We start from the raw sequence: 20059 nt of genomic DNA on the forward strand, positions 1-20059 counted from the left end.
TACTTCTAAATGTAGATAGTTATAGTTATATTCTCTGCAGGAGATTTTTTTTTCCTTATAGAGAATGTTAATGAGCTATTTGCAATGAATTATTCTACAATGTAAAATACTATATATGGAGATTTATGTTCTTTAAGCCATATATAAACTTTGTTTATAGACTGTTAATGAATACTTATTATTACACTTAAATTGTTTTTGTTCTTATTTCCCTAGGAGTCTGACACTTCATGACATGTCATTATCTAGAGCAATAATAAACAATCACCTGTTTTGGATTAGTTGATGACCTTTGGAAATGATCCAATAATATCTACTGCAAAGAAGCTGAATATACTCCATTTGGAGTGAACAACCCAGATTGTTACTGAATTTTCAAGATGACAGATCCAATGATGGATTTTTTTGATGATGCCAATCTTTTTGGTGAGACCTTAGAAGATTTGTCAGATGATGCATTTGTACAACCAGGACCTGTTTCATTAGTTGATGAATTGAACTTGGGTGTAGAATTTGAACCTTTGCACATGGACTCACTGAACCAAGTTCAGGGTACTGCGACACATCAGAAGATGACTGATTTTGAACAGTTAAATCAGTTTGATTCATTGAAATTTCATCAAGTTAATCAGTCTTTTGGAAGCCCAGTTGAACATGTGTTATCTCCACACTCTCAGTTTAATTGTTCTCCCATCCACCCCCAAAACCAATCCAATGGTTTGTTTCCAGATGTAGCAGATGGCAGTCCAATGTGGGGCCATCAGACAGTTACCAGCATGTCAAATCAAAATGGGTCTCCTTTTCACCAACAAGGACATTCACACTCTATGCATCAAAATAAAAGCTTTGTGGCACACCATGACTTTGCCTTATTCCAGGCCAATGAACAACAAACACAGTGCCCTTCCCTACGTTCCCAACAAAACAGAAACAATCTTAACCCAGGGCAAAATTCTCTTAGCCAGTCTAAAAATTTTATGGATGTTAACGTTTCTGGTTCACATAGAGTCAGTATTAACCACCCACCACAAATTACTAATGCATCTACTTCACAACAATCTCTTTCAATGCAGCAATTTTCTCAAACATCAAATGCTTCAATACACTTTCTCAAGTGTAGCAATCATCAAGAAGGAAATTTTAACAGTCCTTCTCCAAATATGACTTCTTGTTCTGTCAGTAATAATTCACAACAGTTTTCCTCACATTATTCTTTTTCTAGTAATCATATATCACCAAGCAATCTTCTTCAATCCTCTGCAGTACTTGCATCTAATCATACAAATCAGACTTTATCTGATTTTACTGGAAGTAATTCCTTTTCACCTCATAGGGGAATCAAGCAAGAATCCACTCAGCATATCCTAAACCCCAATACATCATTGAATTCAAATAATTTCCAAATGTTGCATTCGTCACATCCTCAGGGTAATTATAGCAATTCAAAATTATCTCCTGTGCACATGAACTTCCCAGATCCTGTTGACTCAGGAACTCAAATGGGCCATTTCAATGATCATGTAGAAACTAATGGCTTTTCATCTTTAGAAGAGAATTTACTTCATCAAGTGGAATCTCAAACTGAGTCATTCACGGGACTTGATCCAGAGGATCTCCTTCAGGAGGGTCTCCTTCCGCAATTTGATGAGTCAACATTTGGACAAGATAGTTCAAGTCACGTTTTAGATCATGCACTTGATCAGCAATTTACTACACATCTTGTAAAACGGCCATCTGATATGGCTCAAACCCAGTTGCAAAATCAGGCTCGGACCTGGCATTCATCACTTCCTAATCATCAGCACTTACACGACAGAAATCGCCTATGTTTACAGCGACAGGTATGTAGCTCTCTACTTTTATTTTGGCAATTGGGGATAAGGTGGGCCTTATTGAGGTAATTTTAGTGCAACATATTCAAGGTTTCTAACTCAACAATTCTGTTTGCTAAGTGAATATGCATATTTTGACATAGGTTTATATTGCTTTAACAGTCTTAAATTTGGCAGTGAATCATTGATGTGTGTCTGTATTTAGAAAGTTGTAAAGTTTTAACATCTCTTGTAACTTTCAAATATGATTGCCTTTAATGAAAGAGTATTTTATCAAGCAAACAAACAAAAACTTAAACAATAATCATAATTAAAAGGGAAGCTGATTGGGAAATTTTTATTGCATATATGATAGAACTGGGCTATTATTCTCATAAAAAGCTCGTATAAATTGATAAGCAAAATTTTAAGATCTCAGTGGATATCTAGAAAAAGCACATAAACTGAAAAGTCATGAGAGGAAATGGAACTAGTAAACAAGACTAGAATGATATGCAACCATAATAATAAAAATCCAGTTTGAAATGAGGTTTAATTTTTACTGATTAGAAAAAATTTTTTATATTAATGCTGGCAAATTTATAATTGGTACTTTCTTGGCGTTTTTAATTGATGCAGTTATTCTGGAAGGCAATTTGGTGGTACACTTACGAGTATAAAAATACTTCATTGCAATAATCCAAATATGGCAAAATGATAACCCAAAGATGTTTATCTTACTATAAGAAGGTACAAATGGAAACAGCTTAATTTATTATCATACTCCTATCAGATAGACTGTTATAGGCATTAAAAAGACTGTGAAGACTAACACTGAGAAAATGTTAATGATGGAGAAAAATCCGAAATTAAAAATTAAGATCTCAGTAAAGTGAAGTGTTTAGGAGTACAGGCTCCGGTACCAGGCTGTTTGAGTTAGAATTGCAGCTCCTGTCATTTATTAGCTATGAGACTTTGGGCTAGTTATATATCTTCTCTGTGCCTCATTTCCTCATTGTTAAAATGGATGAACAATAATAGAATCTACGTATTAGGGCTTTTGAAAGGATTAAATGAGTTCTAACATGTGAAAATGCTTGTAACTGTTCTTTAATGAATGTTTTTATTATACTTTTTTTGGTGAATAATATGCATATGAAAATAAAACTGGAAAGAAATAACTTAGGGTAATGCAATTACAATTTTATTTTCTACAATTTTTGTCCTATAGTACTTTTATAATGAAAAATGTATTTAATGTAATATTTTATCATGTTTCTTTGAAATCTTGTTAAATTAAGGATTATAAAATGCTTCAAAGACTTGGTTGCTTATGAGATTTGGTGGACAATGAAATTGCCACCATTCTTGAAATTAAATATTTAGGGGCCTGTTTTTCATTTCAAAGCCTTCAAGTATTTGGAAAAGACAAAAACTGTCTTTTCCAATGGGTTGATTTTAGTTCTGTGTCAAATGGTATTCCCACTACGTTTTTTTGCAATGTCTAAATAGATGTAAAGATATTTGAAATTGATATTTAAAAACCCTCTTCCCCTTTTCCCCCCTCCCCACAACTTTGTGGCATTGAGTAAGTATTATGATTTTGCTCCCTCTGTTAGAGGAGGATCAAGCATCTTAGTCAGAACCCTGGGGAAAAAACCTCTACCTATGGAACCTAGGGTCATCTATCTACTCTATATGTAGAGTTCTCACTAGTTTGACTAATCATTTTGTCCAGAGTATAATTGAGGTTATGGAGCCTGAGGCTTATTAACTTTTCTTAATTTTATGTTTTCTAAGACCTTGTTATTTTAATTCATACATTTTTTTCTTTTTTTTTTATTAGAGAAGTTGTGGGTTTACAGAACAATCATGTATAAAATACAGGATTCCCATTTACCACTGTATTATTAACACCTTGCATTGATGCAATTGATGCATTTGTTACAATTGATGAAAGCCCATTTTATAATTGTACTATTAACCATAGTCCATGATTTACCTTAGGTTTTACTGTTTGTGTTGTACAGTTCCATGGATTTTAAAAAAATTTTTATTCTAGTACCATATATATAAAACCTAAAATTTCCCATTTAACAACATTCAGATATATAATTCAGTGCAGTCGGTTACATTCACAATGTTGTGCTCCCATCACCACCATCCATTACAAAAATTTTTCATCATACCAAAAAGAAATGCTGTACATTTTAAGCCTTAATTCCCTATTCCCTATCCCCACCCCATCTCCTGGTAACCTGTATTCTAGATTCTGACACTATGGGTTTGCTGATTCTAATTATTTTCATGTCAGTGAGATCATACAATATTTGTCCTTTTTTGTCTGGCTTATTTCATGCAACATGATGTCTTCAAGGGTTATTTTTCTAAGGCCTTGTCATCATTTTAATTCATATATATTTTTTTTAAATTTGTGTTTTCTAAACATGTTTCTCAAACCTTAAAAAGAAGTAATGACTTCCTTTTTTTAAATTCAATTTTACTGAGATATATTCACATACTATGCAGTCACACAAAGCGTACATGCAGTTGTTCACAGTACCATTATATAGTTGTGCATTCATCACCAAAATTAATTTTTGAACATTTTCATTACCACACACACAAAAATAATAAGAATAAAAATTAAAGTGAAAAAGAACAATTAAAGTAAAAAAGAACACTGGGTGCTTTTTTTTTTGCCTCTATTTTTCTACTCATCCACCCGTACACTGGACAGAGGGGAGTGTGGTCAGTCCATATGTCTTTCCCAATCACATTGTCACCCCTCATAAGCTACATTTTTATACAATCATCTTCAAGAGTCAAGGGTTCTGGGTTGTAGTTGGATAGCTTCAGGTATTTACTGCTAGCTATTCCAATTCATTAGAACTTAGAAAGGGTTGTCTGTATTGTGCGTAAGAGTGCCCACCAGAGTGACCTCTCAGCTCCTTTTGGAATCTCTCTGCCACTGAAGCTTATTTAATTTCCTTTCACATCCCCCTTTGGTCAAGAAGATGTTCTCCATTCCACAATGCCGGGTCTAGATTCCTCCCCGGGATGACTTCCTTTTATGGCTATGGAATGAATAGAGGGAAATGATGAACTGAAGTAGTCCCTAATGCTAGCATATTGATAGCATTCTATATGAGAGAAATTCTTTTCAGATCCAACATAGGCAACCTTTCATAAATCATTTTATTCTATGTTGATAAATTAATAAGGTTTTAAGTCTACTCACCTTTTTGTTTCAGAGTTTTTGTTAGCTTGCTTCTTGTTCTTTTTGTTAAATGTCCAAAAACTGATAAAAGGCTCGTCAGTTTTGAACACTTTTTGACTGATTAAAGTCTGTTCTCAAGTTTCCTGTTAATTCTTTGCAAATGCTATTTGGGTGTTGCTTCCTGTGGGGTGAAGAGAGATGATGGGTTGGTAGACAAAGTAGGGGATTATTATGATTATTATGATTGTATGTCAGTTTCATATATAAAGAATTATGGTTCACATATTCTAAATATGTGAAATTCAAATGAATTAATGTGTGGATTTTATGACAATTTTGGTGGAGCATATGAGATTTTTGCCTGTGTAAATTTTGGCATGTTCTGGATGGTCATGGTAACTACACAGCAGTAATGTTATAGTAATAAGGAGTTCTTATATTATGATGATGTTTCTCCAAGTTCTATGGAAAGAATTTCTTTTTCTTAACTTTTTATTAGGTTTCATTAACTCTCTCCCTTAACATGAGAAGACCATGCATTTTATGTTTTCTCGCTATATTGGAAAATGGTATAGCAATACCAAAAACAAATAATCAGAAAAACCCAAAACAGCAACAAAAAAACTAAACGAACTAAAAAAGCTATTACTTCTAAAAGTGTTCTGACATTTTTATAAGATTGTATATAGAACAATAAGAAATGCCGTAAAGATAAATCTGTTAATTATCTTCAAATAATTCACAGGATTTTAGAGGTCAGATTTAAGATCAGTAAGTGGAAATCATAGAAAAGCAGATTACTATTTGGTATAAGAAAGTTTCAATTAAAGCTCCCTTTCACTGAAAGCAGGAAGATGGCATAGCTCAGATGTGTCATAGATGGAATTCCTTTGGTGGGTGGAAAATGGACTAAATTGGTAGGTTGTTTTCAACTCTTCAAGATGCTATGGTTGTAATTTTAGGTTTCGTTCAAGTGCAGATCACTCATATTTTCTATTTGTTCCTAAGAGGCAATTACAGTTAATGAAGAAAGGTAAAGAAATATGAAGAGTCCTCCCCTATCCAACAGTGTCAGGGAATTGTTTGCTTTGGATGAGTAAGTTTTCTAGATAATTGAAATATATTCTATTAGGCATCACCAAATTTAATTATATATATATACATTTTTTTTTTTCCCCAGAGGGTAGTGGTGATGATGGTAAAAATCTTTTTAAAATTTATTATTCTTTGGCCTTAATAAATGGCATGTAATTTACTAGTTCATTAATGACTCTGGGTTAATTTTTAGTTATATCAGTTAATCAAATAGTTATTAAATGCCTCCATGTGCAAGGTACCAGGATATACATTAGTGTGTGTTGTTGTAGTGTACTGAAACCCCCAGGGAGTAATTACTTGTGACTATATAAATAGTTCTAGTGTGTTGTCAGTTTCTTGTTTGTGCCATAACAAATTACCACATACTTAGTGGCTTCAATAACATTGTTCCCAATTCTATAGGTCAGAAGCCCAGACAGGCTCAGCTGGATACTCTGCTTAAAGTCTAAGGCAAAATCAAAGTGTTGGCAGGGCTGGGTTCCTTTTTCAATTCTCTGGGGAAGAATCTCTTCCAAGCTCATTCAGGTTCTTGGGCAGAATTCAGTTACTTGTAACTGTAGGACTGAGATCCTTGGTCCCGTTCATCTTTAAGTCAGCAAAAGTACCTCAGATCCTTTTTTGTGCTTCAATTCTGACTTCTGCTGCTGCATCTCTTCTGTTTCCAGCCTGAGAAAGTTCTCTCCTTTTAAGGATTGATGTGACTGGATTTGGCCCACCTGGATAATCCAGGATAATTTCCCTGTTTTAAGGTCCTTAACCTCAATTACATCTGCAGAGTCTCTTTTGTCATGTAATTTAACACTCTCAGGGATTAGGACATGGACATCTTTGGCCAGGGTGGGTGGGGGAAGTGGGGATTGGGGAGGAGTGGGTATTCTGCCTGCCACAGTGTCATTTGGTATACCTTACATCTTTTAAGCTGTCCTCTGTAAAAGATGATATAATTCGCTAGGGAGGTTAGATAAAGTAGCCTATTAAATCTGTAACTATAATTTTATGTATTATATATATGATTTATAATTTTGCCCATTATAAATTGGCTTGAGGTTTATTACATTTCCTTCTTTCACATTAAGAAAATGGACTTTGTGATGGCCATTTTCTTCATTGCTTAATTTTCTTCAGACATGCATATGTTTCTGAAGTTCTGGAAAGAAGTTAGGCTTGGGTTTAGAATAGCTTAAAAGTAAAAGCTATAGCTGAAGGAATGAATTAGATTGCCAAGGAGAATTTGTAGAAAAAGAATGTTCTTTTCACCATAGCATTGATTTATTCAAACATTGTCATTAGCTAAATTTTTAAGGCTTATTTTTATCTACTTTGAAAATCAGCATTTCCTCCTACTATTCCATGCTAACATCTGGGCTTAGAATCATTATCAGTCAGTTGCCCAACATCTCAGAACCTTTTCACCTTAAGTCAGTCTCCCTCCATTATTAGCAAAAGCTTGCTATTTATTCTGGTTTCAAAATCCCATATACCCTAATACAGGTCCCATTATTTTCCCATTTCCAACCCGAGAAGTTCCTGTGTTTACATACTCTGTTAATGAAGGCCCAACTCTTCCCAGCTTAGATTGCTAACACTAATTTTCCGTTTTTCCCCCACTGATGACACATTCAGGTTTTCTCCTTTAACCAAAGGTAAATACCCAGTAAGAGGAATCTTGTTCTGTTGGAATTATAAAGATGTAGATTTTATTCTCAGGTTTAAAATCTAGCATGAGCTGAAGGACATAGTGGCCCACAATAAGAGAAAGTATGGTGGGTTTTCAGGGGAAATAGAAATTTCCTTTGTCTGTGTAACTTTAGACAAGGGTTCATGAAGGAGGTGAAATTCAAAAGTTTGCGTAGGATTTCAGTAGGTGAAAAATGGAGACAAGGGGACTGCAAGAAAGAGGCATAGAGAATAAACATCATCAAAGACACAGAAAAGGAAAATGCCGGGTGTGGTCAGGGAGATGGCAGAGTACAGCTTGGCAGGAACATAGTCTGTTATGTACAAAGGAGTAGCAAGAGACAAGGCTGGAGACGGTTTTGGATTTTAGTAGGATGTGGAAAATTATTGATGCTGATGGATCCAGGGAAATGACAAGATTAGTTCTGCATAAAGTTCAGCTCTATTGAAAGAGAATGAGTATAGAAGAAGGAGTACCTGTTAAGGAGTATTAAAACAGTTTCGGCAAAAGTTCATGTAGAATTTGATAACTGATTACCTATTAGGTATAAAGTGAGGGGAGAAATCAACTGACTAGTTTCATATCTGGGTGATTGGGGAAATGATGGCACCATTGACAGAAATAAGAAACCTTAAAGAACAACTCGTAAGCTTGGGATGTGTAAGTAACAATTGGAAATGTGTTTCTGAACTTCTGGAGTGTGGGGCTTGGAAAACAGATCTGGAATAGTATAGAAGTGAAAGCTGTAGCTGAGGAAGTCATGGAGATTGCCAAGGAGAATGTGTAGTGAGTAAAGACAGAACTCTGGGTGGAAAGAAGAAATGAATCTAGTTTGGCATGAGCCTGACAGCAGGAAAAAATACAGAAATTTGGTCACTCAGAATCCTCTGTTAGGGAAAAGAAGAAGAGAAGATTTTTATAGGGAGGTCTAGTATGTTCACATTTTTATGGTTATTCTTAAACCTCCAGAATTACCCTTCCCTAAGTAAGAATCTGTTGAAACACATTAGATATTTTAGAATTATCTTAAAGCAGATACATTACTAATTTTGTAGGTATGTTATTAAAAAGAAAGGGATACTTATATAAAACTAAAACAAAGGATTTGCTGTACTTTTCTCATGCCCATTTGGACTCAGAAGATTCCAAGCTGTTAATAACTATTTTTTTTTTTTTTTACAGTAGTGCCTTTTCTTAAGTCAGAAAACAAATATACTCACAAAAAAAAAAAAAATTGTCACTTCATTTTTGTGCAAAGGCAAAAGGGGAGGAATAACTACCTAAGTAATATTGTGATTATCTATTGAATAATTGGAATTTTTATAAAGGTCCATCCCCGTTTTTATCATAAATCAGGATTTATTTAAATCTTTATGCATTTGACATTGTATCGCTTTTTTTTTCAAATTCAGTTTTATTGAGATATATTCACATACCATAAAGTCATCCATGGTGTACAATCAACTACTCACAGTACCATCAGATAGCTGTGCATTCATCACCCCAATCTATTTTTGAACATTTTCCTTATACCAGAAAGAATCAGAATAAGAATAAAAAATAAAAATAAAAAAGAACACCCAAATCACCCCCCCCATCCCAACCTATTTTTCATTTAGGTTTTGTCCCCATTTTTCTACACATCCATTAATGCACTGGATAAAGGGAGTGCGATCCACAAGGTTTTCACAGTTGTACTGTCACCCCTTGTAAACTACATTGTTGTACACTCGTCTTCAAGAGTCAAAGCTATGGGCTGGAGTTTGATAGTTTCAGGTATTTACTTCTGGCTATTCCAGTGTATTAAAACCTAAAAAGTGTTATCTATATAGTGCGTAAGAATGTCCACCAGAGTGACCTCTCCAACTCCATTTGAAATCTCTCAGCCACTGAAGCTTTATTTTGTTTCATTTTGCGTCCCCCTTTTGGTCAAGAAGATGATTTCAATCCCGTGATGCCAGGTCCGAATTCAGCCCCGGGAGTCATATCCTGTGTTGCCAGGGAGATTTACACCCCTGGGAGTCAGGTCCCATGTAGAGGGGAGGGCAGCGAGATCACTCGCCAAGGTGACTTAGAGAGAGGGCCACATCTGAGCAACAAAGAGGCACTTGGGGCGACTCTTAGGCACAATTATAAGCAGATTTAGCTTCTCCTTGCAGCAACCAGCTTCATAGGGGCCAGCCCCAAGACAGAGGGCTCAGCACATCAAGCCGTCAGTCCCCAGTGTTTGTGAGAACATCAGCAACAATCCAGGTGAGGACGTCCAGCACCTCTGCATCTTCCCCAGCTCTTCAGGGGGGCCCCAAATATATATTTTTATTCTCCACCCAAATTACTTTAGGATGTGTTGCTGTTTCATTCTAATCTATACGGACCTACCATAGCTCACTTCCTATTCAAAGTTCCATGTAATTGTAGTGTTTGAACAAACTGACTGTAGAAGCTATATTGTTTAGAAAATATAGATCCTACATCAAATAAACATCTCTTCCCTTGGTTTCACATGGAAGTTGAAGTTTTAACACACAGTCAGTTGCAAGCTTTAGGCATGGTTTTGCTTTTAAGAAGTTTCAATATTCTTGACAGTCTGACTAAGCCCAAGCACAAAATGGAAATTCTATCCAGGGATTTCCCTTTTGGTTGGTTGCTTTGTTTCAGTTAAAGTGGACTAGTTTTTGGTTTTGACATTTTTGGGAAATCTTAGAGATTAAAATGTTCTATTTTAAACTGGGAAATTTGTGGAATGTTAGCTAGTATGCTCTTAATTATTAAATTGTAACTATAGAGTTGAAGAGTTGAGCTCTGAGCTGTGTGCCAGGAAACTGAGAAACAGAAACTGCAGTTGTTAACAGTGGAGTTAAGGCTCTTGGCTTCCAGCATGCATACTTAAGGGTGAGAGGTGAACAGGAAGTAAATTCCGGGAGCGGAGAAAAGGCAGCGCATTGGTGAGAAATTTGTGGATTACTGCAGTATGTGAAGATCATGTGAGTTTCAAGCCAAACTACAAAGTAGGTCTGAAAGAATCCTTTGTTACGTTTAATTTTATTGGTGAGGTACAAATATTTTAGGACCACTCAGTAATTTATTTATCATTAAGGTCTGAAATTGAAAATAATGTATTAGGGCCAACAGAGTCATCAGATTTTATTTCTAGAATTATAACATGAGGTCAAAACTGTATTTGAATACTTAAATGTGGTTGACTAGGTTTCTTTAGACTAAAATGATGTGAAATTAAGGAAATATTTTAATACAATATTGTATGGGTAATACATGGAAAGAGATGGTAAGCACAAGTTAGGAAGCATGCACTACGGTTTTCAGTTAAATAAAATCTGGTCATTTGCTATGCTAAACCTTGTACTTAACTATGCAAGTAGTACCTTACACATTATGAAAGGAGGAAAATCTTTAAATGAGGTTTTTTCCTACATGAATATATTTTTGTATATACCTGAAAACAGTACAACTTTACCTTGACCATTTCACAGAATCAGAAAATTTTAGAGCTGGACAAAATTTTACTCTATCCTCATGTACAAAACAAAAAACAAAAACCGGGGTGCTCGCTGTTGTATATAACTAGTTAGCAAATTCCTTTTATAGATTAAACTTTATAGTCTTTAATTAAGGTAATCAGAAATAAGTTATAACCACATTAAGGTCAGAAACAATATTTAATGTGTCAGTGAAATATAAAATTTTAACTGGTTGTCCCAAATTAGTGATAAATACTTTCAAAGTTTTTTTTTTTATGCATGCAGCTTTTAATGCGTCTTAAGTTGTTAACTATGTCTTCATTTAAAATGTACCCTCATTGTAGCTTCTGAAATGTAGGTTTAAATTATATAAATGTGAATGGATCTTTTTATGACGTCTGAGTTTTTGGAAATACTGCATTTTTACTGCTTTTATTTGGTTAGTTTTTATTGGCTAGCTACCATGTATAACAGATTATACTGGGCACCGAGGTTGCAAAGATGAATAAGGTAAGGCTTGGAAGAACTCACATTGAAAATTGTCATACTTTCCCATTGATCTATATTATAATTTTAGAGTTCTCCTTTCATTTCTGATTCATTATCAATTGACAGTGGTTTCTAGCACTTTCCCTTCATTCTCCAGCTAAGTGATTTGTTATGAGTGATTTACAAACAAAAAATTGATTTCCCCTTTAAAGCAGGTATTCATTCCTCTAAGTTTCTAGCTTAGCTCTTTGTTTCATGGTACTTTGGAAATCTGTAATTATTTTATTTATATTTATGCTTACTTTTTTAATCTATATCCTATAGGAGCGGGAACCTTGTCTGACTTGTTCAGTTGTTTCCCAAACATAGCATAAATAATTTGTTCACTCATTTGTTGAATATGTTTATTAGAAATGTTTTCTTAATGAAGATTGTAAACATTGAGAGTCTAGTTAACAGCAATAACATTTGCACAGTACATAACAAAGTGATTTTACTTACATTATTTGAATTTTTAGTAAACACCTGGGAAATATGTAAGTTGTTACTATTTCTCAGAATTTACAGTGAAGTATCCAATGTGTAGGAAAGGAAAGTGACCTGTCCAAGTCAGACAGCTAATAAATGCTATAACTTTGGAGACTTGGCTCTAAATTCTTTCACATTCTACTGTACCAAACTGCCTTTCATTTATAGCAGCAGAAACAACAAACATTCATTGAGCACCTGTTATTTACATCAGCTACTGAGCTAAGTGCTATAAGTACAAATGAAAAAAAGTTTTTAAGGCTAGGACTGTGAAACATGTATTTTGTCATTTTACAAGAAAAAAGATGACTCTTGGTCAGCTTAGGCAATATTAGAAATGCCAATATTGTGAATTTCTTCAGACTTTCTATATTGAAAGTGTCATTTATTTTACCTGATGTTTTATTTTGAAAAAAATTAAACTTAGAGAAAAGTTGAAAGAATAATACAACTTCACCTACTCCCACCCATTTTTTGGCCACATTTGGCTTCTCTAATTGTTTTTTTAATTTTTTCTTTTTCTTTTGCTGAACGGTTTGAAAGTAAATCACAGACATCATGGCACTTTGTCCCTAAATATTTTACCAGACTCTTCTTAGAATAGGTAAGTTCTTCCACACGAATACACTGCTTTTATCACCCCCAAGAAATTTAACATGTGCTAATAATATATAATACATGGTACAAATTCAAATTCCTTGGTTGTATCAATAATATTCTTTAGAGCTCTTTATTTTATTTATTTATTTATTTATTTTCGGTGGTAGTTCTTTTTATTTCATCAGCTGGGAGAAAGTTGGGAGTTGGAAAGGGGGTGAACACTGGGCAGGCTCAGGCTTCTGCTTAAGGCAGGATTCAGGCCATTCAGGGCTGTAGGGACTGCAGGGACTGCCAGGTGCACAGTCCTGGCTCCTGTGGCAGGCAAGCAAGGTGGCAGCTCTGGAAGCCCTTCTCAGAGCCTGCGAGGCAGTCCACAGGCTCATTGCCTGAGGGGATGGATGAACAAGGAAACACTGTGCATTCCTCACAGCCAGCAGAGTAGGTCTTGGTGAAACCCCGGCGCTGAGCAAAGCTCAGACTGCTCCAGGGAACCACGAAGCTGCAGGTAATGATGTATAAGTTTCCATTCCTCAGTTGTCCAGCAATGAGAAACTCTTCGCTGTGGTTCTGGGACCTGTGGAAGTATCCACAGACGGTCTCCATGGCAGGGGTATAGATGAGCCAGATATCGGGGGCATCCCCCAAAGCGTTAAATCCTTTGAACATCTTGGTCATCTTGATCTCATAACGCTAGTATAAGTCAGTCTGATTGACTTCTGCGGGCTCCACGAACTTGACCCTGATGACAAGATCCGAGCTGCAGAAGACTGTCTGTGGCTTGGGTGGGGCACAGGTACAGGCTCTACTGGGGGCTGTTAGCCACAGCAACAACAGGATACCAGAGGCCAGGGATGCGAAGGGGGCGATGATGGGTTCTCTGGTGTCTCTCTAAGCGATGGGTCTACAGAGATCTAGAGCTTTTTATTTTAATATCCAGGATCCAAAACAAGGGTCAGGCATTGCATTTAGTTGTGTGTCTTTAATCTACTTTAATTTGGTAGAGGTTTTCCCTGCCTTTTCTTTTTTCCCCTTCTTCTTTTTAAAGTCCAGGCTAGTTTTCTGGATTTGTCTGATTCCTTCATCATAATTCATGTTAAACCTTTTTTGGCAGGAATGTTGCATAGATGATGATGTGTCCTTCTGTTGCCTCACCTTAAGAGCCATCATGTTTATTTTTCTCCTTATCGGTGCTAAGTTTTATCACATATTAAAGGTACCTTTTCCCCTTTGAAATTAATAGATAGGATACTTCTTTAAAAAGAGTGGAGGTTCCTCCTCCAGGGCAGTAGGTGGAAAGCCAGGAACCATGTGGACTGGACACTGGAGAGCAATTTGGCTTTGGGCATACTTCATACAGCACTGAAGAATGCGTGGAACAGCTGAGATCAGCGAAATCTGTAAGTTCTCGCAGCCAGGGGACCCATGTGCCTCCCTGCCAGGCTCGGTCCCATGGGAGGAGGGGCCATCGGTGCTGGGAACCAGGAGTGAGAACTACAGTTGTGGCTCTGATTGAAAATTCAGACTGTTGATCAAAGCTCCAAATATAGTTAGACTGAGACCAGATACTGGATAATCCGGGAGCTGTCAGCCCTACAGAGAGGAGATAGGGCTAGCAAAAGCAGCAAAAAACCAAAAAAAAAACCCCAAAAAACAACAAAAAAAGCAAACAACCCAAAAATAAAAACAGAGACTTTTTGGAGTTCCAATGAACATAAAATGGAAAAGGGCAGGGCTCAAACAGGATCAGGCGCATATGCGAGGTCCCTTGTCTGAAGAGCCAGTTTCTCTGCTTCCTTGATTGTTCCTTAATGGCCCTAATCTCCTTGTCTCTTAGCATTTCAATAGCCCATTAGATCTGCAAGGAGGGCCCTTCTTTTTCTTTTTCTTTTTCTTTCTTTTCTTTCTTTCTTTTTTTTTTTTTTTTTAACTTTTTCTCTTTTTCTAAAACAATTACTCTAAGAAGCCCATTACAGGAAACCTCAAACACTTGGAATTTGGGCCTAGGCAAGAGCAGAGCTAAGATGGCTCTGAGAGACAACACAATAAGTCTAGTGGCTGAGAAAATGCGCTGAACACCATTAACTTCTCAAGAAAATGGGGTATCCCCTTACAGCCATCTTCCAGGCAGGCTGGGAATGCTCCTGCCCCGTGCCAGCGCCATAGCCCAGAGCTGCCCCAAACAACCCACTCTGATGGGAAGTGTTTCAAACAACAAGAACACGTGCCACAATATCAGGTGTGGACAAGAGATTTTGCTGCACCTGCAGCTAATTGTCCCAGAGCTGGCAAGGTAGAGCTGTGTGAAAAGGGGGAAATTAACACGCCCCCGTCAGCCATCCTTTCAGCAGACTGGGAATGCCCCTACACAGCCCTGTGGCCGAGAACGTCCCTTGAAGGACAGCACACACCTGTGACGTAGCACAGTCTTCCCTCAGCAGAGGCCCTAGGAGGGCACGGCTTGGAAGAGGAACCCACTCGCACGTCCCAGGGAACATATGCCAGTGCCAAGGACTTAGGGGTCAGCGGCAGAAACAAACTGTGGCGAGACTGAACTGAAGGATTAGACTATTGCCACAGCTTTAAATCTCTAGGAACACCAGGGAGATTTCATTATTAAAGCCACCCTCCCTCCCAAACTGCTCAGACACACACCCCACATTCAGGGCAGGCAGCACGAACTACACATGCAAACTTGGTACACCAGTTGGACTCCCACAAGACACACCCCCACTCACCATAAAGACAAAGTTGAGGAGAACTGGCTGGAGGGGAATAGGTGGCTCGCAGAGGCCACCTTCTGGTTAGTTAGAGAAAGTGTACTCCACCAAGCTGTAGATGTGACAAATTAGAGATAAGTGTTTGAATCAGCCTACATATCCTAAAGGAACCCTATCAAGTTAACAAATGCCAAGAGGCCAAAAACATTTTATGGAAAAATCAGACAATATGGATAACCCAAACCTAAACACCCAAGTCAGAAGATCACAGGAGACACAGTACTTGGCACAATTAATCAAAGAACTGAAGATGAACAACAAGAGCATCGCACAGGATATAACGCAAATGAAGAAGACCCTAGAAGAGCATAAAGAAGAAATTGCAAGAGTATATAAAAAAAAGTAGATGATCTTATGGAAATAAAAGAAACTGTCAACTAAATTAAAAAGATTCTGGATACTCGTAGTACAAGACTAGAGGAAGCTGAACAGTGAATCAGTGACCTTGAGGACAACAGAACAGAAAATGAAAGAACAAAAGAAAGAATGCGGAAAAAATTTGAAAAAAATCTAAATGAACCTCAGAGATATGACAGGTAATATAAAACGTCCAAATGTAAGAGTCATTGGTGTTCCAGAAGGAGAAGAGAAGATTAAGGGTCTAGGAAGAGTATTTAAAGAAATTGTTGGGGAAAACTTCCCAAATCTTCTAAACATCATAAATATACAAATCATAAATGCCCAGTGAACTTGAAATAGAATAAATGCAGATGAACCTACTCCAAGATATATTCTAATCAGAATGTCAGATACTAAAGAGGAGAAAGTTATGAAAGCAGCAAGAGAAAAGCAGTTCACCACTTACAAAGGAAACAGCATAAGACTAAGTAGTGAGTACTTAGCAGCTACCATGGAGGTGAGAGCAGTGACACGACATATTTAAAATTCTAAGAGAGAAAAATTTCCAACCAAGAATTCTTTATCCAGCAAAGCTCTCTTCCAGATTTGATGGAAAGCTTAAATTTTTCACAGACAAACACATGCTGAGAGAATTTGCTAACAAGCGACCTGCCCTACAAGAGATACTAAAGGGAGCCCCCCCAACAGAGAAAGAAGGAAAGGAGAATGAGATATAGAGAAAGGTTCAGTACTAAAGAGATTCAGTATGGGTATGTTAAAGGACATTAAGAGAGAAAGGGAAGAAATACATCTGACAAACATAAACCAAAGGGTAGGATGGCTGATTAAAGTAATGCATTCACAATAATAAAATTGAATGGAAATGGACTAAACTCCCCAGTTAAAAGATATAGATTGGCAGAATCTATCAAAAAATATGAACCATCAATATGTTGCATACAGGAGACTCATCTTAGTCACAGGGCACAAAGAAATCAAAAGTGAAAGGATGGAAAAAAATATTTCATGCAAGCTGCAGCCAGAAGAAAGCAGGAGTAGCAATATTAATTGCAGATAAAAGAGACTTTAAATGCAAGGATGTTACGAGAGACAAAGAAGGCTACTGCATACCAATAAAAGGGGCAGTGAAGAAATAACAATCATAAATGTTTATGCACCCAGTCATGGTGCCACGAAATACATGAGACAAACATCGGCAAAACTGAAGGAAGCAATTGATGTTTCCACAATAATTGTGGGAGACTTCAGCACATCACTCGCTCCTGTAGATAGATCAACCAGACAGAAGACCAATAAGGAAATTGAAAACCTAAACAATCTGATAAATGAATTTTATTTAACAGACATATATAGAGCATTACATCCCAGATCACCAGGATACACATTCTTCTCTAGTGCTCATGGAACTTTCTCCAGAATAGATCATATGCTGGAATATAAAACAAGACTCAATAAATTTAAAAAAATTGAAATTATTCACAGCACATTCTCTGACCACAATGGAATACAATTAGAAGTCAATAACCATCAGAGACTTAGAAAATTCATAAATACCTGGGGGTGAAACAACATGCTCCTAAAGAATCAATGGGTTGAAGAAGAAAAAGCAAGAGAAATTGTTAAATATATAGAGATGAATGAAAATGAGAACACAACATATCAAAGCCTATGGCATGCAGCAAAAGCAGTACTGAGGGGGAAATTTATAGCACTAAATGCATACATCAAAAAGGAAGAAAGAGCTAAAATCAAAGAACTAATGAATCAACTGAAGAAGCTAGAAAATGAACACAAACCAATCCTAAACCAAACAGAAGAAAAGAAATAACAAGTGTTAAAGCAGAAATAAATGACATAGAGAACAACAACAACAAAAAAAACAATACAGAGAGTAAATAACACCAAAAGTTGGTTCCTTGAGATCAGCAACATTAACAATTAAGCCCCTAGCTGGACTGACAAAATCAAATAGAAGACCCATATAAACAAAATAAAGAATGAGAAAGATGACATTACTGCCGATCCCAAAGAAATTTTAAAAATTATTAAAAAATATTTTTTATAAATATAAATACTTATTGTATGCCAACAAACTGGATGATGTAGAAGAAATGGACGATTTCCTGGAAACATGAAAAACCTAGACTGACCAGAGAAGAAATACAAGACCTTAACCAACCAATCACAAGCAGAGAGATCCAGTCAGTCATCAAAAAGCTTCCCACAAATAAATGCCCAGGGCCAGATGGCTTCACAGGGGAAGTCTACCAAACTTTCCAAAAAGAACTGATACCAATCTTACTTAAACTCTTTGACAACTCTTTGAAGAGCTACCAGGTTGCAGTTCCACGTCTTGGGTATTTCCTTCTAGCCACTCCAATACACTAAAAACTTAAAAGGGATATCTATATAATGCACAAGAATAACTTCCAGAATGATCTCTTGACTTTATTTGAGATCTCTCAGCCACTGAAACTTTATTTTGTTTCATTTTGCTTCCCATTTTGGTCCAAGAGGCTTTCTCAATCCAACAATGCCAGGGCCAAGCTAATCCCCGCGAGTCATGTCCCATGTTGCCAGGGAGATCCACACCCCTGAGAGTCTCTTCCCACATATGGGGAAGGGTAGTGAGTTTACCTGCAGAGTTGGCTTAGAGATGCCACACATCTAACAACAAAAGAGGTTCTCTGGGGTTGACTCTTAGGCACAATTTTAAGTAGGCTTAGCCTCTCCCTTGTAGTAACAAACTTCATAAAGGCAAGCCCCAAGATCGAGGGCCCTGCCTTATAATTTGGTTGTCCCCATTGCTTGTGAGAATATGATTAATTCCCCAGGTGGGGAAATTTAATATTTCCACATTTTCCCCCTGACCCTCAAGGAGGCTTTGCAAATACGTCATCATTCATTCTCTACCAGAATTATTCTGGGATGTATTGGGGCTTCACAATAACCTGCACAAACCAACCAGACCTGACTCCCCAGTGAATGCTCCATGTAATTATGTTGTTTGAATAAACAGACGATACAGGCCAAATTATATAATGTGTTAGAAAAGATGTTTATCAGTTGTACATCTTGCAACTGATAAACATCTCTTCCTTTGGTTCCATGCAGAAGCTGAAGCTTCAAAAATGCCATCAATATCATTCTTTATCTTTCAGCCTGATTTACCTTAGTCCTAACCAAGTCCATTTAGTTCATATCTAAGTCTGAACATTTGCTGTATGGTTTAATGCTGAGATTCATAGCTGCCAAACTCTGGCTCTGAGTCTTAGATGTCGTACAGGTACCCAAAGTTCCAGGGACTGACCAGATTATACACAAAGAGCTCAGCATCTCAGAATTTAGAAATAACCATTACAATTTAGGAATAGATGGAACTGATAAAAGAGCTTACAGTCTAGGAGCCTTTACAATAAGCCTTCTCTTGATAACCTATGCTCTCAAACTCAATTCTCAGAGTTTGCATGTTATATTTAGCCCATATTAGTGAGGCGTTATAATATTTTTCTTTTCATTTCTGGTCTATTTCATTCAACATACTGTCCTCAATGTCCACTCACCTCACAATTTCACTCCTTCTTGTAGTAGCTCAATATTCCATTCACAGTTCGCCATTTCATTCATCATTAGATGTACCCTTGGTCACCTTCATCCACTACAAATCATGAATACTGACACCATAAATGTGTGCAAATGTTCTTTCATGTCCCTCTCTTCACTTTTTCCAAGTATATACCCAGTAACCAAGTTGGAGGACCATATGGCAACCCCATACTTAGCTTCCTGTGGAACCACCACACTTCCCTCCAAATGGGCTGCACCATTCTACTTCCCTACCAACGGTGATTAGGTACATCCCTTTCTCCACATTTTCCCCTGCACTTGTATCCCTCTGTTTATTTTTTAAATGCTTTTATTCACACACCATACATTCCGTCCTTAGTAAACAATCAGTGGTTCCCTGTATAATCACATACTTATGCATTCACCACCATTATCTATATTAGGACATTTCC

The 20059-nt window shown here is 36.8% G+C and overlaps 1 protein-coding gene and 1 pseudogene across 3 annotated transcripts in view; one reads left to right on the top strand and one right to left on the bottom strand.

The window, feature by feature from the left end:
- Nucleotides 1–20059, top strand: part of CHD9 (chromodomain helicase DNA binding protein 9) — a 284977-nt gene that overhangs the window by 108465 nt on the left and 156453 nt on the right. For all 3 annotated transcript variants that reach the window (XM_037816043.1, XM_037816042.1, XM_037816041.1), the window contains exon 2: nucleotides 217–1841. In XM_037816043.1, the coding sequence (XP_037671971.1) occupies nucleotides 381–1841 (1461 nt within the window). In that variant the 5' untranslated portion in view covers nucleotides 217–380. The remainder of the gene's footprint in view (nucleotides 1–216; nucleotides 1842–20059) is intronic.
- On the bottom strand, nucleotides 13159–14067 carry LOC119519032 (annotated as a pseudogene).

The sequence above is a fragment of the Choloepus didactylus genome, chromosome 22 (genome assembly GCF_015220235.1).
Source record: "Choloepus didactylus isolate mChoDid1 chromosome 22, mChoDid1.pri, whole genome shotgun sequence".
NCBI lineage: Eukaryota > Metazoa > Chordata > Mammalia > Pilosa > Megalonychidae > Choloepus > Choloepus didactylus.